Below are 17,206 nucleotides of genomic sequence, written 5' to 3' on the forward strand. Positions count from 1 at the left end.
TCAAAGATGCCACTGACAGACAGATGGAGCTATGGTTGAAATCCATCTATGAAGCTATCGGAGCGTCTTTTGCTCCAGCATTCGCAGCCGTATGGGCACTCCAAGCTATCTCAGCCTGTCAGGCGCAGATTCATGCGGTAACACGTACATCTGCCCCACAAGTGGTGTCCTTAACCAATCAGGCGTCGGCGTTTGCATCCTACGCCATTAATGCTATCCTCGACTCTGCGAGCCGTACGGCGGTGGCATCCGCCAACTCGGTGGTACTCCGCAGGGCCATGTGGCTACGTGAATGGAAGGCAGACTCTGCTTCCAAAAAGTTCTTAACCGGTTTGCCATTGGCTGGCGACCGCTTGTTTGGTGAGCGATTGGATGAAATCATTAAACAATCCAAGGGAAAGGATTCATCCTTACCCCAGTCCAAACCAAACAGACCTCAACCACGGAAGGTACAATCGAGGTTTCGGTCCTTTCGGACAGCGGGCAGATCTCAATTTTCCTCGTCCAAAAGGCCTCAGAAAGATCAGAGGAACTCAGATGCATGGCGGTCTAAGTCACGTCCTAAAAAGACCGCCGGAGGCACCGCTCCCAAAGCGGCCTCCTCATGACTTTCGGCCTCTTCAAACCGCATCCTCGGTCGGTGGCAGGCTCTCCCGCTTTTGCGACATCTGGCTGCCACAAGTAAAAGACCGATGGGTGAGAGACATTCTATCTCACGGTTACAGGATAGAGTTCAACTCTCGTCCTCCGACTCGTTTCTTCAGAACATCTCCACCCCCCAACAGAGCCGAGGCTCTTATGCAGGCGGTGGGCACCCTGAAGGCGGAAGGAGTGGTGATCCCGGTTCCTCTTCAGCAACGGGGTCACGGTTTTTACTCCAACTTGTTCGTGGTGCCAAAAAAGGACGGATCCTTCCGTCCCGTTCTGGACCTAAAGCTGCTCAACAAGCATGTGAAAACCAGGCGGTTCCGGATGGAATCGCTCCGCTCCGTCATCGCCTCCATGTCCCAAGGAGATTTCCTGGCATCAATAGACATCAAAGATGCTTATCTCCACGTACCGATTGCGCCAGAGCATCAGCGCTTCCTGCGCTTCGCCATAGGGGACGAACACCTTCAGTTCGTGGCACTGCCTTTTGGCCTGGCGACAGCCCCACGGGTCTTCACCAAGGTCATGGCAACAGTGGTGGCAATCCTACACTCTCAGGGACACTCGGTGATCCCTTACTTAGACGATCTTCTTGTCAAGGCACCCTCTCAAGGGGCATGCCAACACAGCCTGAACATTGCTCTGGAAACTCTCCAGAGTTTCGGGTGGATCATCAATTTTCCAAAGTCAAATCTGACACCGGCCCAATCACTGACATATCTTGGCATGGAGTTTCATACTCTCTCAGCGATAGTGAAGCTTCCGCTGAACAAACAGCGTTCACTACAGACAGGGGTGCAATCTCTCCTTCATGGTCAGTCACACCCCCTGAGGCGCCTCATGCACTTCCTAGGGAAGATGGTGGCAGCAATGGAGGCAGTTCCTTTTGCGCAGTTTCATCTACGCCCACTTCAATGGGACATTCTCCGCAAATGGGACAGGAAGTCGACGTCCCTCGACAGGAACGTCTCCCTTTCTCGGGCAGCCAAAGCTTCCCTTCAGTGGTGGCTTCTTCCCACTTCTCTGTCGAAGGGGAAATCCTTCCTGCCCCCATCCTGGGCTGTGGTCACGACGGACGCGAGCCTGTCAGGGTGGGGAGCGGTCTTTCTCCACCACAGGGCTCAGGGGACTTGGACTCAGACAGAGTCCTCCCTTCAGATCAATGTTCTGGAGATCAGGACAGTGTATCTTGCCCTAAAGGCGTTCCAGCCCTGGCTGGAAGGCAAACAGATCCGAATTCAGTCGGACAACTCCACAGCCGTGGCATACATCAACCACCAAGGCGGGACACGCAGTCGGCAAGCCTTCCAGGAAGTCCGGCGGATTCTGCTATGGGTGGAAGCCACAGCCTCCACCATATCCGCAGTTCACATCCCGGGCGTAGAAAACTGGGAAGCAGATTTTCTCAGTCGCCAGGGCATGGACGCAGGGGAATGGTCCCTTCACCCGGACGTGTTTCAGGAGATCTGTTGCCGCTGGGGCATGCCGGACGTCGACCTAATGGCGTCCCTGCACAACAACAAGGTCCCGACGTTCATGGCACGGTCTCAAGATCACAGAGCTCTGGCGGCAGACGCCTTAGTTCAGGATTGGTCGCAGTTTCAACTCCCTTATGTGTTCCCTCCTCTGGCACTGTTGCCCAGAGTGTTACGCAAGATCAGGGCCGACTGCCGTCGCGCCATCCTCGTCGCTCCAGACTGGCCGAGGAGGTCGTGGTACCCGGATCTGTGGCATCTCACGGTCGGCCAACCGTGGGCACTCCCAGACCGACCAGACTTGCTGTCTCAAGGGCCGTTTTTCCATCTGAATTCTGCGGCCCTGAACCTGACTGTGTGGCCATTGAGTCCTGGATCCTAGCGTCTTCAGGTTTATCTCAAGAGGTCATTGCCACCATGAGACAGGCTAGGAAACCAACGTCCGCCAAGATCTACCACAGGACTTGGAAAATTTTCCTGTCGTGGTGCTCTGCTCAGGGCGTTGCTCCCTGGCCGTTTTCCTTGCCCACTTTTCTGTCCTTTCTTCAATCCGGATTAGAAAAGGGTTTGTCACTAGGCTCCCTTAAGGGACAAGTCTCTGCGCTCTGTCTTTTTTCAGAAGCGCCTAGCCAGACTTCCACAGGTACGCACGTTCCTGCAGGGGGTTTGTCACATCGTACCTCCTTACAGGCGTCCGTTAGAACCCTGGGATCTGAACAGGGTGCTGATGGTTCTTCAGAAACCACCGTTCGAGCCAATGAGGGATATCTCTCTCTCGCGCCTTTCACAGAAGGTGGTCTTCCTAGTGGCAGTCGCATCACTTCGGAGAGTGTCTGAGCTAGCAGCGCTGTCATGCAAAGCCCCCTTCCTGGTGTTTCACCAGGACAAGGTGGTTCTGCGCCCGGAATTTCTCCCTAAGGTGGTATCCCCCTTTCATCTCAATCAGGATATCTCCTTACCCTCTTTTTGTACTCATCCAGTTCACCAATGTGAAAAGGATTTGCACTTGTTGGATCTGGTGAGAGCACTCAGATTCTACATTTCTCGTACGGCGCCCCTGCGCCGCTCGGATGCACTCTTTGTCCTTGTCGCTGGCCAGCGTAAAGGGACACAAGCTTCCAAATCAACCCTGGCTTGGTGGATCAAGGAACCAATTCTCGAGGCTTATCGTTCCTCCGGGCTTCCGGTTCCCTCAGGGCTGAAGGCCCATTCTACCAGGGCCGTGGGAGCGTCCTGGGCTTTGCGGCACCAGGCTACGGCTCAGCAGGTGTGTCAGGCGGCTACCTGGTCGAGCCTGCACACTTTCACGAAACACTATCAGGTGCATACCTATGCTTCGGCAGATGCCAGCTTAGGTAGGCGAGTCCTTCAGGCGGCGGTTGCCCACCTGTAGGACGGAGCTGGTTACGGCTCTATTATGAGGTATTATTTACCCAGCCAGGGACTGCTTTTGGACGTCCCAATTGTCTGGGTCTCCCAATGGAGCGACAAAGAAGGGAATTTTGTTTACTTACCGTAAATTCCTTTTCTTCTAGCTCCAATTGGGAGACCCAGCACCCGCCCCTGTTTTTTTGTGTACACATGTTGTTCATGTTGAATGGTTTCAGTTCTCCGATATTCCTTCGGATTGAATTTACTTTAAACCAGTTATAATTTTTTCCTCCTTCTTGCTTTTGCACCAAAACTGAGGAGCCCGTGGGAGCACGGGGGGTGTATAGGCAGAAGGGGAGGGGCTTTACACTTTTAGTGTAATACTTTGTGCGGCCTCCGGAGGCATAGCCTATACACCCAATTGTCTGGGTCTCCCAATTGGAGCTAGAAGAAAAGGAATTTACGGTAAGTAAACAAAATTCCCTTCTTTACAGATTAATCATGGAAGGTATCTCGGGGAGACGCCTGACATGATTAATCTAGGACTTATTGGCAGCTATGGGCTGCCAATAACTCCTTATTACCCCGATTTGCCAACGCACCAGGGCAAATCGGGAAGAGCCGGGTACAGTCCCAGAACTGTCGCATATAATGTATGCGGCAATTCTGGGCGGCTTGCTGACTGATATTGTTAGGCTGGGGGGCTCCCCATAACGTGGGGCTTCCCATCCTGAGAATACCAGCCTTCAGCCGTATGGCTTTATCTGGCTGGTATTAAAATTGGGGGGGACCGCACGCCAGTTTTTTAATTTATTTTACTGCACAGTATAGACACGCCCACCGGCTGCTGTGATTGGGTGCAGTGACAGCTGTCACTCAGCGTGCGGAGCGTGTCTGACTGCAACCAATCACAGGCGCCTGTGGGTGGGGAAAGCAGGGAATACGAGACTGATTAATGAGCGGCCGGCATATTTAAAGTAATTGTTGCCGCGTATTCTCTGCACAGCTGTTCCTCGCCGTGCTGGTGATCGGGGAGCGCTATGAGCTGGGGGAAGTAAAAAACCGAGCGCCAATGTAAGTATGACTGAGACCAGTAGAAAAAAACTAAGTATACTGAATTTAATTTAAAAAAAACAAAAAAGATCGCTAGTGTAAAAACGCACACGCACGAAACGTGCTGAACACGGACATACTCCGTGTGCGGTACGTGCAGGCACGGACCCATAGACTAAAGCGGGTCCGTGCCTGCGTGCTGCCGGCCAAAAACGGACATGTTGTCCGTGTAGAAAAGCGCACACACGTACTTACCACATGGACACACGTTCCGTGTGATTTTACGTGTGTGTGCCATCTACCATAGAATAACATGGGTCTCCATGTGTACGTGTCTCTGGTACGTGCAAATACGTACCGCACACGTACAAATTAAACAGATGTGTGTTGCGGGTCTTGGGGAGCGTCTGAAGCTGAGTAAGGCTATGTTCGCACGTTGCGTTTTTTTCCGCGTTTCTGCAGCGTTTTTGCGCTAAAACGCATGCGTTTTTGATTGCCAGCAAAGTCTATGGGAAAAGCAGAAATCCTGTCTGCACTTTGCTTTTTTTTCTGCAGCGTTTAATTTGCATATTTGTGGTCAAAAACCATGCTGAAAAAGAAGCAGCACGTCAGTTGTTTTTGCCATTTCTGCAGCGTTTCCTTAGCATTGGAGTCAATGACAAATGGCAAAACGCAACCAAAAGCACAATTCCTGCGTTTTTCATGCTTTTTACCTGCTTTTCCACTGCGTTTTTGGCTCCAAAAACGCATGCTTTTCTGGACAAAAATTAATGGGTTCTAATGTTCCTTTACACACCCACAATAACCGAAAATTTAAATGTTAAAAAATTATAAACTTCACCTATTTTTCTGATAAAATGTGCATAACCACTATTTTTCATTAAAATTGATAATTTCCCATATAGTTTTAATAAAAGTTAATTTTATACTTTTTTTTTTCTTTTTTCATTCTTTTTGATTATTACAACTTTATTTCTCAGTGTCTTGATCTAAAAAACGCATCTGCAGAAACGCAGGTAAACGCTAAAAACGCAGTAAAAACGCATGCGTTTTTAGCGCTAAAAAATGGTCAAAAGCCATTTGGTCAAAAACAAAGGGAAGGAAAACGTGCGGAATAAACTGCAGGTACTCCGACGCAACGTGCGCACATAGCCTAAGTTGTGATTTGTCCTAACTTCTTGGGGTAGAGCGTTCCAGAGGTTTTGTGCAGCTCGGAAGAAGTCTTTGATTCGGGAGTGGGAGGTTCGAATTAGTGTGGATGTTAGTCGAAAGTCATTTGCAGAGCGTAGAGAACGGGTGGGATGATAGACAGAGAGGAGGGTGGAGATGTAGGGGGCTGCCGCACTGTGGAGAGCTTTGTGGGTGAGAACAAGCAGTTTGAATTGGATCCTGTGATATATGGGCAGCCAGTGCAATGACTGGCAAAGAGCAGAGACATCCGAGTAGCGGTTAGCCAGATAGGTGACCCTGGCTGCTGCATTAAGGATGGACTGTAGAGGGGAGAGTCTAGTTAGGGGGAGACCAATTAATAGAGAGTTACAGTAGTCAAGGAGAGAGTGGATCAGGGCCACGGTGAGGGTTTTTGTCGTTTCCATTGTGAGAAAGGGGCGGATTCTAGAGATGTTCTTGAGGTGCAAGCGGCAGGTGCGGGCAAGAGATTGTATGTGGGAGGTGAAGGAGAGATCAGTGTCAAGTATAACACCCAGACATCGGGCCTGCGGTCTAGGACTTATCGTTGTGCCACACACAGAGAGGGAGATGTCAGGTTTAGGAAGGTTGGGAGATGGAGGGAAAAGCAGAAGTTCAGTTTTGGAAAGGTTAAGTTTCAGATAGAGAGCAGACATGATGTTGCTAACTGCAGTCAGGCAGTCACTTGTGTTCTGTAGTACAGCGGGGGTGAGCTCAGGGGATGAGGTGTATAGCTGTGTGTCATCAGCATAAAAATGGTACTGGAAGCCAAATCTGCTGATGGTCATTCCAATTGGGGCAGTGTAGAGGGAGAACAGAAGAGGGCCAAGGACTGAACCTTGAGGGACCCCAACAGTGAGGGGAAGAGAAGATGTGGAGCCAGCAAATGATACGCTGAATGAGCGGCCAGAAAGATAGGAAGAGAACTAGGAAAGCACAGTGTCCTTTAGGCCGATAGAATGGAGCATAGAGAGAAGGAGATGGTGGTCAATAGTGTCGAAGGCAGCAGAAAGGTCAATAGAGTCCCATAGAGTGACTAAGCAAAAAATAAAAAATAAATAATTACAAAATATAAAAAAAATTACAAAATAAAGAACAAAAAAAAACAATGCTACAAATTGCTTTTTCATCTTATGACCCAAAAAAGTGGAATAAAAATACTGCATGTAAATAATGGTACTGCTGAAAATGTCATCTTGTCCTGCAAAAAAAACGAAGCCGCCATACAGCTGTCGGCAGAGAAATAAAAAAAAGCTAGGTTCAAGAATGCAAAACAAACACCGTTTTTTGTGTAAAAACCGGCAATACATAAAATACATATACAGTATATAAAGGAAGTATCACTGACCCAAAGAATGAAGATGTCTTCACTTTTACTGCATGATGTACTGCATAACCAAAAATCCCCAAAACTCCCAAAAATCGGAATGGAAAATTATCAAAAAGTATGTACCAAAATGGAAATGATAGAACAACCCTACGAAAAACAAAAACGAGTCATCACTTGACTGCTGGCAGAAATATTGAAAACTATGGCTCCCAAAATAAGGCGATTAAAAACTTTTTTTTTTTTTTTTTCCCCCTTTTGGTTTCCTTGTAAATCTCTGAAATATGGGATTCAGACAACATCACTAACTGAAGAGTCCATATAATGAGGCTGAGGCAGTCACTATGCACTCAGTATAGCCTATGATCCAACACTGTCCGTCTTTTTAAGCATGCCTCAAAGCATGGTCGGCCAGTTTTGTGCATCTCTAAAAATGACACCACTGAAGAGAGGCCAGATAGTCCAGAGTAACACTGCTGCCTCGTTTTCGTGAATGGATCCTTTGGGATGTCTTTTAAATCACATCATTCAGAGATTTTGATGGAAACCCCCAATGTAAGTGCATGACGCAGAGCACAGGATAAAAGTGATCAAAATGTCATATAAAATGTGTCCAATAAAAGCTTCAACTCAATCCACAAATAAGTCCCCACTCAGGTTCGTCACCGTTCAGTGGAAATATAGGAGGCTTCAATGTTACTGGCAGTACAGAGGCTCTGGAAAAGCGCTATGAGTCCCCCCCCCCCCCCCCCCCTCAAAAGAAGTCCAGCATATTCTATGCTCCCAAATGCAAATGTCGTTTCAGCGTCCATATATTTGTCATTCCTGATCCTGCTTAATTTATGGAGTGCCTGTCTCCAGTAGCACAAGCTGTGCAATACAAGCTAGGGGCACTAGAACGGTATATTTACAATTTCCACTCAGAAGCATCCCTGCTGTTAATTTTGACTCCATGGGTGTATTCCATAAATAGTCACTGCACCAGTATATAAATTCCCAAAAAGGTATAATTTCCAAAATGGGGGTCAGTTGATGGGTGATGCCGCTTTTGTTGCACTTAGGGGCTCTGTATATGGAGTCCGAAAACTTTGCTACGATCTGTTCTCTAGTCACAGTGCTCCTCCATTCCTGAGTCTCACCGTGTGGCTACCCAGTACAGTACAGATACATGGGGTATCATATTTAGCAGAAAGTGTGACACATTTTTGTGCCATTTTACCCATTTCTCTGTGTAAAAATGTGAAATCTGGGTCTAAAACGAAATGTTTGTAGTAAAAATGTAATTTTTCTTCACTGACCAATGGTATAAAATGCTATGACACACTTGTGGTGCCTGCATGGGCTCACCTCCCGGAGTCCCCAGTATTGTGTATGCTCCCCACTTTCCCTAGTAAGGTGTGTGGCCCCAGTGGACTATTACATTTGTAATTGGGTTGGTGAAATACATAGCACAACATACAACTAATGCAAACTAAATAAGTGCTAATTCTTGGTCCCATAAAAAGATCATCCTAACAGCTCGATGTATTTAAGATGCATCTAGGACTGTACATGTGCATGTGATCCTATTATGAAAACCACATCAGCCTCCATTTATTAAAGCCTTGTTACTTATGCTGCTCTTATCCAGCAGCCAGTGGAAAGTAAGATGATGGGCCAGTGCTGTGTAATTGTTTCCCTCCCCCCACCCTCCTCTTTAGGTTAAAATTTGCCTAACAGCCCCTGAAGCTTATTTCATCTATATAGTATATTTTATTTACCTGTTCATTTTTTTTTTTAAAGGACATTACGTGTTTTACGAGAAAACTTGGAACAAGAGGCAATTATCATGAAAGATGTCCCAGACTGGAAGGTAAGAACATCCAACATTTCCAATAAATGTTTTTGTGATCGAGTTGAGCGAGAACCTAACTATTTGTACTTTCTATACTCCTAACGAGAACTGTCTAATACTTGTGTATTCATTCCGAATAGCATGTGCAATGCAAGTCAGTGGGGAAAACTCACAATGTAACGAGTAAACCGAATTCCGTACTATTCGTTCGTGCGAGTAGTGAATAGTGCGGAATTTGGGTTACTCGTTACATTGCGAGTTTTTCCCAATTGACTTGCATTGCACACGCTATTCGGAACAAATACGCGAGTATTGGACAGTACTCATTAGGAGTATAGCGCGTACAATTAGTTAGGTACTCGCTCAACTCTAGTGATGAGTGAGAACTACCATGCTCGGGTGCTCTGTACTTGTAATGAGCAGTTGGATGCTCAGACGGACGCAACTCAAGTACCCAAGTATAATGGAAGTCAATGGGGAACTTGAGCATCTTTCCAGTATATCATGTAGAAACATGCTTGAGCTCACCTTTGACATCCATTATTTTCGGTACACGTGTTAAGCCCATCCGAGCGTCCAACTGCTTGTTACGGGTACAGAGCACCTGAACCCTGTAGTGCTTGCTCATCGCTAATGATAAAATATAAAGTCAAAGGATTAGAATATAGCATTTAAACTTGTATAAGGTCAAGTTCAGATGACTGCGGAGTTCAGTGTCACTGGCTCTTGTGTGCTATTTACACGTAGTAGTCTGTTAAGTATAGCGGACCAAACTAGCACATAAGATTTAATTCTGTGTGTGTATTTTAACTATAATGTGGTGTGTGTGTGTCATGAATTTCTGTTGTATGTTCCATATGCACTGCCACACAACTAGAGCAATCTACACCAATTTTGGCATATAAGCAAATTGGGCACTTAGAAGGTTTTACACTGGGTTTCAGCTCTAGCACCTACCGTTCTGAACACTGTCGCAAAAAAACATGAAAGCTCTTTGTGACACAACCAGAGAGACTTAAAATTACTGTGCATAGCAACTCTGATTTGTTGGTGTCATATCGGTAACAAAGTATTTAACATCGTACAAACAGCTAAACAAATTAGACTTGTGCGAAGCTGGGTAATATTGTGTCTATAGGTAGGACTTTAAAATTGAATCGCTCGTACTATATACTGCAATACAGCAGTATAGAACAATTGTCTCCTTAAGCTCAGCCACAGGCTGTGGTTGATGTGAGTACAAATATGGCAAGAACAATGGACTTCAGTAATCATCCTCTGCCAGTCGCGTTATTTAGGGATGTGAGATTATGGGTGCCGGAACATGCACACAGGCATTTGAACCATTTTATCAATGTCTAAACACAGCCAGTACCCACCTTGTTTAGAGTGGGATCAGGTCCTCAACTTGCTCCATACACTTAGGTTAAATGATTGCAGACAAACTTTTTTTTTTTATCAGTGCTAGATTCTCAAGGCTCCTTTTACACACTGCAACATCGCTGTAACGTCACCGGTTTTGTGACGTAATAGCGACCTTCCCAGCGACATAGCATAGTGTGACAAGCATCAGCGACCTGGCCCCCGCTGTGAGGTCGCTGATCGCTACAAATCTTTCAGGACCATTTTTGGTCCTTTGTTTCCTGCTGTGCAGCATGCATCGGTGTGTTTGACACAGTTATGACATCGTTAGCGATTTAGAACCCAGCCCTAACATAGGTGTGAGTCGTCAAATAGCTGCTGTGTGACACGTCCCCAACGACCAGTGAGGTCATTCTGCAGGTCCGTATCGCTGCTGCGTCGTTGGCCAGATCTGCCTGTTTGACAGCTCACCAGCGATCCCGGCCAGGTCGGGTTCGCTGGTGGGATCGCTAGAAAGTCTGTGTGCAAAGGGGCCTTAAGGCTGCTAGAAAGAACCTGGACATCAAGATTGTTCAGCATACCGTAGGCTGATTGAAGCGCTACCGTGAAAAGGCAGCACACCAAATGGACTTTTAATGGCTGCTATTTAAACCCTATACAGACCTGGCAAACTACGGCCCAGGTGCTACACCTAGATCTTTTGGCCATTCCTATCCAGCCCGTGGACTTGCACAAGAAAAGATATAGAACAGTGGCGTGCACATTGCGGCCAGCATCCTCCCTTATACAATGTTCCTTTCTTTTATTTCACATGTGGGGTGTCATTCTATGTTGGGAATGAACATATTGTGTAGGTCATTCTGTTTTGGGAGCCTGTGGTGGGCCATCATACTGGGTAGAAGGAGGCGGTTCTGTGGTAGTTAACATACTAGTCAGTTGTTAGGACCATAATGCAGAGTAGGGGAGATGTGGTGGCCATCATGCTGTGTTGGAGGCTATGGTGGCTCAATCTGTACCTAGTGAACTGTGGGAGACCATACATTGTGTCATTGTGTGGGATCATAGTTAGAGTTGAGCGAGTTTCTAAATATTCGTATTTGCGTATTGTGTAATACTTGCGTATTCATTCCGAATAGCGAGTACAATGCAAGTTAATGGGATATGCGAGTAATTTTCTGCTGGACTCCAGCATTAATAGCTTGGGCTGGTGCGCACACGCCGTTCATGGCTTATTAAACCTCTACATGACACTCTCGATGGCAATCGCAGCATTTTGAAGGTTGCGAGAGTGGGCTCCTTCTATCTCTTCAATCGGCACACCCATGATGAAATCATGGGGAGTTAATGATTGTTATGGTGCCCAAAAGTCAAACGATGACCTCCTGGTGTGCCCAGGTGTGGTGGCCTGCTAGACCAAGCCATATGCAGGGTCTAACAGTCGTCCTGTCAGTGTAATTTGACAAGTCTCATGTACTACAATACATGTCTATTGCAATAAATGAGACCAGTGATCAGAAGAATAAGAGTTAGTCTCATAGAGGGACAAAGTAAAAAGGGGAAAAAATATACCCCCCCCCCCCCACACCCCCACCCCTAACAAACAAAATATTACACCAATAAATAAAAATTTATGTAAAAACACAAAAATTAACTAATAGTGCACATATTTGGTATCACCATGGTCAGAACAGCACAATCAATAAAACTGTCAGCTAACCCCTACAGTGAACACCGTTAAAAAAATAAATAAAATAACTCACATAAAAGTGGATAAAAGAATCAAAAAGACGAATGTAAATAAAAATGGTACAGCTAAAAATGTCGTCTTGTCCCTCAAAAAACAAGCAGTCATGCAGCTCCGTCAGTGGAGGAAAAAAGAAAAAGCTATGGCTTTCAGAATACAGCGATGCAAAAAACAATACCTTTTCTATAAAATTTTATGACAATGTATGTAAAGCGCTGTGGAATTAATAGCGCTATATAAATGAATAAAATTATGTAAGTGGCAATTTTTTTTTTTTTTTTTTTTTTTAAATGTGGTATTTAATCGTACTGACCCGAAGAATAAAGCGGTTTTATCACTTTTACCATGGTGAGCAGTATAAAAAAAAAACTGAAAAAACCTCCCCCCAAAAAACTGTTTCTGAATTATTGGTTTTTGTTCTTTCTGTATCCCAAAAATTGGAACAGAAAGCGATCAATAATATCATGTGCTTGAAAATGGTACCAATAAAAACATCAACTCATCCCACAAAAAACAATCCCGCACGTAACTGTCTGCAGACATAGAAAAATTATAGCTCTCAAATTATGCTGATGTAAAAAAGTTTTTTGTTTTGATAGTAGTCAAGCATAAAAAAAAACTATATAAACCTGGAATTCCTGTAATCGCACTGACCTGAAGGGGGAAAAAAAGCAGTCTACTCACTTTTATATCTCACGGTGAATGGCATAACAATTGTTTATTCTGCCTCCCAAAGATCGCAGTAAGGCTTGGCTGACATTTAGGCTGTGTGCGCTCTGCACCGTACCTAAAAGGTGCGCTTCAGAGCGCAGCTAAAAATCTCCGTTCTGAAGTGCATGGTGCCGGCAGAGAACGTGCGCTCTGCATGCAACTCCTGCCATAGACAGAGCAGGGGCTGCCGGCAAAGCGCACGGAAGAAGTGACATGTCACTTCTTAGAACGCGCGCTTCGGGCAGCAGCCGAAGCGCTGCGCTCTAAGACGCCACGTGCGCACGGCCCCTGCACAATCTCCATAGATTGTGCAGGGGACGCATGCAGTTACGCTGTGCTACAAAGCGCAGCGTAACTGCATGAATTACGCACACGTGCGCACATAGCCTTATCCTGCAATCTACACTGAGCACTGAAATCGTGGTTTCCATGTAAATATCTGTAATACGTGATTCAGACAGAACCCCAGAAGGAAGATTCCCTATAATGAGGCAGATTGAAACTTTTGGACTCTCTGGCCTATGATTCATCCGTGACCGTCTTTTTAAGCGTGCATAAAAATGCGGTTGACCACCTCTTTTCTGTATATCTTAAAAGCCAGCTATTGCCCCACAGAATCCACAGTAGCTCTGCTGTCTCATTAGAGAATCGATCGATCTGGGGTTTCAACGGAATCACGTATTTTGTAGATTTAGATGGAAACCCTGATTGAAATTGCTGAGCGAAGAGCACAGGATAAATGTGAACTGATTCAAAATGTCCTGTACCCCAATACCACAATTAAAATCTGCCCATAATAAAACAACTCCCCACCTAGATTCATTATCTGTTAACAGAAATATAGGGGTTTCCACATTACTGGTAGCACAAATGCTCTGGAAAACTTATCCCTGAAAAGAAATCCAGCAAAATTTGTAGTCCCAAATCCAATTGCCCTGCCTCCCCTCTCCCTTTTGAGCCCAACAGTGTGTCTAAACCGTAAGTGGTGTCCAAATGTTTGGCATTTCTGGAGTGAAGAGAGCCCAGAAGCTCAAGGGCACAATATTTGGGAACTGCAGTATACTGGGCACAACAATGGCAGATTTATGTTTTCACACTGCAACGTCCATTGCGGCTAGCCTCTGTAAAACGCGAATGGAGTAAAAAAATCATCACTACACTGATAGATGAATTTCTAAAGGAGTGTAATTTAGAAATTAAGGTCACTTGAAGGTTTCTGCTCCTCTGACACATTGGGGCACTGTATATGGAGTCGGCAAACTATTCTAGGAAACCACTCCAGATGTCAAATAGTGCTCCTTCCTTCCCGAGTCTCACTGTTTAGCAAAACAGTGCTGTACAGTCACATATGGGGTATTGCCACGTTCACAAGAAATTGTTTAACAATTACCGTATTTTTCGCTTTATAAAACGCACCTGATTATAAGACGCACCCCCAAATTTGGTGAAGGAAAAGAGAATTTTTTTTTTTAAATGTTAAAAGGGGTCCATCTTATAATGCCAGTGTCCGTCTAACAAATCATATAGGGTATATGTCCCTGATAGCCCCCCCATCCTAAAATTAGCCCCCTTAATCTGGATATGGCCCCTTATATTGAATATAGCCCCCTTGTGCTGGCACACGTTCCCCTGTGCTGCCTATGGCCCCCTATGGATTGCACACGTTCCCTGTGTTAGATATCGCCCCATGCTGCTGACCATAGTAAAATAAAACACTCTCTCCTTACCTCCTCCAGCGCTGATCTCCCTCCTGTCTCCCTCCGTGCTTCTGTTCCTCCACTTCCTGGTTCTCAGTGCCGGTCATGTGATCGGCACAGCAGAGTGACTTCATCTCTGCGTGCCTGATCACAGTGGAAGCGGGGACACCGGGGAGAAACGCTGGAGGGGGGTAAGTAAAGCTTTTTTTTATTTATTTATTTTTTTTATTTTAGGATGAGCAGCAGCATGGGGGCCATATCTAACACAGGGGGGGCATGTGCCATCACAGGGGGGCGCGGGCTCATATAATATGCACCGCTCCCCCAGCCCGTCACTGCTGTGCAATTTCAGCACCACGGTGATGGACAGCGGCTGTGCATATTATATGAGCGGGAGAAGGAGATCTAACGCTGCCGCCCGCAGCGTTCACCTGCACCCAGCAGCGCTCCAGAGCGGACCCTGCAGTGTGTGTGTGTGTATGTATGTATGTATGTATGTATGTATGTATGTATGTATGTATGTGTGTGTGTATTTTCGGACTATAAGACGCACCCTGGTTTTAGAGGAGGAAAATAGGAAAATAAAATTTTAAGCAAAAAATGTGGTCATGACACACTGTCATGGGGTGAGGATCTGCTGCTGACACTGTTATGGGGGTAATGTCCCCAAATTCTCTACTAAGGTGCCGCATCCTGGCAATGATCCTCCCTGCCTGGTATATACAGTATATGTCCGTCATCCTGCTATATACCGTAATCCTGCCATATGGCTGCATCCTGCTATATACTGGCATGTGGCCGCATCCTGCTATATAACCCATCATGGCATATGGCCCCCATCTGGCTCATAATATGCCCCCATCTGGCTCATAATATGCCCCCATCTGGCTCATAATATATGCCCCCATCTGGCTCATAATATATGCCCCCATCTGGCTCATAATATATGCCCCCATCTGGCTCATAATATATGCCCCCATCTGGCTCATAATATATGCCCCCATCTGGCTCATAATATATGCCCCCATCTGGCTCATAATATATGCCCCCATCTGGCTCATAATATATGCCCCCATCTGGCTCATAATATATGCCCCCATCTGGCTCATAATATATGCCCCCATCTGGCTCATAATATATGCCCCCATCTGGCTCATAATATATGCCCCCATCTGGCTCATAATATATGCCCCCATCTGGCTCATAATATATGCCCCCATCTGGCTCATAATATATGCCCCCATCTGGCTCATAATATATGCCCCCATCTGGCTCATAATATATGCCCCCATCTGGCTCATAATATATGCCCCCATCTGGCTCATAATATATGCCCCCATCTGGCTCATAATATATGCCCCCATCTGGCTCATAATATATGCCCCCATCTGGCTCATAATATATGCCCCCATCTGGCTCATAATATATGCCCCCATCTGGCTCATAATATATGCCCCCATCTGGCTCATAATATATGCCCCCATCTGGCTCATAATATATGCCCCCATCTGGCTCATAATATATGCCCCCATCTGGCTCATAATATATGCCCCCATCTGGCTCATAATATATGCCCCCATCTGGCTCATAATATATGCCCCCATCTGGCTCATAATATATGCCCCCATCTGGCTCATAATATATGCCCCCATCTGGCTCATAATATATGCCCCCATCTGGCTCATAATATATGCCCCCATCTGGCTCATAATATATGCCCCCATCTGGCTCATAATATATGCCCCCATCTGGCTCATAATATATGCCCCCATCTGGCTCATAATATATGCCCCCATCTGGCTCATAATATATGCCCCCATCTGGCTCATAATATATGCCCCCATCTGGCTCATAATATATGCCCCCATCTGGCTCATAATATATGCCCCCATCTGGCTCATAATATATGCCCCCATCTGGCTCATAATATATGCCCCCATCTGGCTCATAATATATGCCCCCATCTGGCTCATAATATATGCCCCCATCTGGCTCATAATATATGCCCCCATCTGGCTCATAATATATGCCCCCATCTGGCTCATAATATATGCCCCCATCTGGCTCATAATATATGCCCCCATCTGGCTCATAATATATGCCCCCATCTGGCTCATAATATATGCCCCCATCTGGCTCATAATATATGCCCCCATCTGGCTCATAATATATGCCCCCATCTGGCTCATAATATATGCCCCCATCTGGCTCATAATATATGCCCCCATCTGGCTCATAATATATGCCCCCATCTGGCTCATAATATATGCCCCCATCTGGCTCATAATATATGCCCCCATCTGGCTCATAATATATGCCCCCATCTGGCTCATAATATATGCCCCCATCTGGCTCATAATATATGCCCCCATCTGGCTCATAATATATGCCCCCATCTGGCTCATAATATATGCCCCCATCCGGCTCATAATATATGCCCCCATCCTGGTGTATGGCCGCATCCTGTGGCACATAAAAAAAAAAATAAACGTTCATACTCACCTCACTTTACCTCACTCCCTGCAGCATCGCTCGTCCTCCCGTCTGTGTCAGCGGCAGCGCCGCTGATTGGAGCCGTCCCCATTACCCTGCTGGATTGCGATCATCTCCTGTGTCTGTGCCAGTGTCCCGGCGGCTGCGTGTGGACACGTGCGCACAGCGATGACGTCATCGCTGTGCGCGCCGCTAGTCTCCACTCAGCCGCCGGCACAAACACAGGAGATGATCGCGATCCAGCAGGGTAATGGGGACGGGACGGCTCCAATCAGCGGCGCTGCCGCTGACACAGACGGGAGG

General features: G+C 46.4%; 1 protein-coding gene across 1 annotated transcript in view; it reads left to right on the forward strand.

Annotated features, from left to right (window-relative positions):
• NDUFA13 (NADH:ubiquinone oxidoreductase subunit A13) overlaps positions 1-17,206 on the forward strand; it is a 52,291-nt gene that overhangs the window by 28,011 nt on the left and 7,074 nt on the right. The window contains exon 4 of the mRNA XM_075315451.1: positions 8,845-8,914. Coding sequence (XP_075171566.1) covers positions 8,845-8,914 — 70 coding nt within the window. The remainder of the gene's footprint in view (positions 1-8,844; positions 8,915-17,206) is intronic.

The sequence above is a fragment of the Anomaloglossus baeobatrachus genome, chromosome 1 (genome assembly GCF_048569485.1).
Source record: "Anomaloglossus baeobatrachus isolate aAnoBae1 chromosome 1, aAnoBae1.hap1, whole genome shotgun sequence".
Classification (NCBI taxonomy): domain Eukaryota; kingdom Metazoa; phylum Chordata; class Amphibia; order Anura; family Aromobatidae; genus Anomaloglossus; species Anomaloglossus baeobatrachus.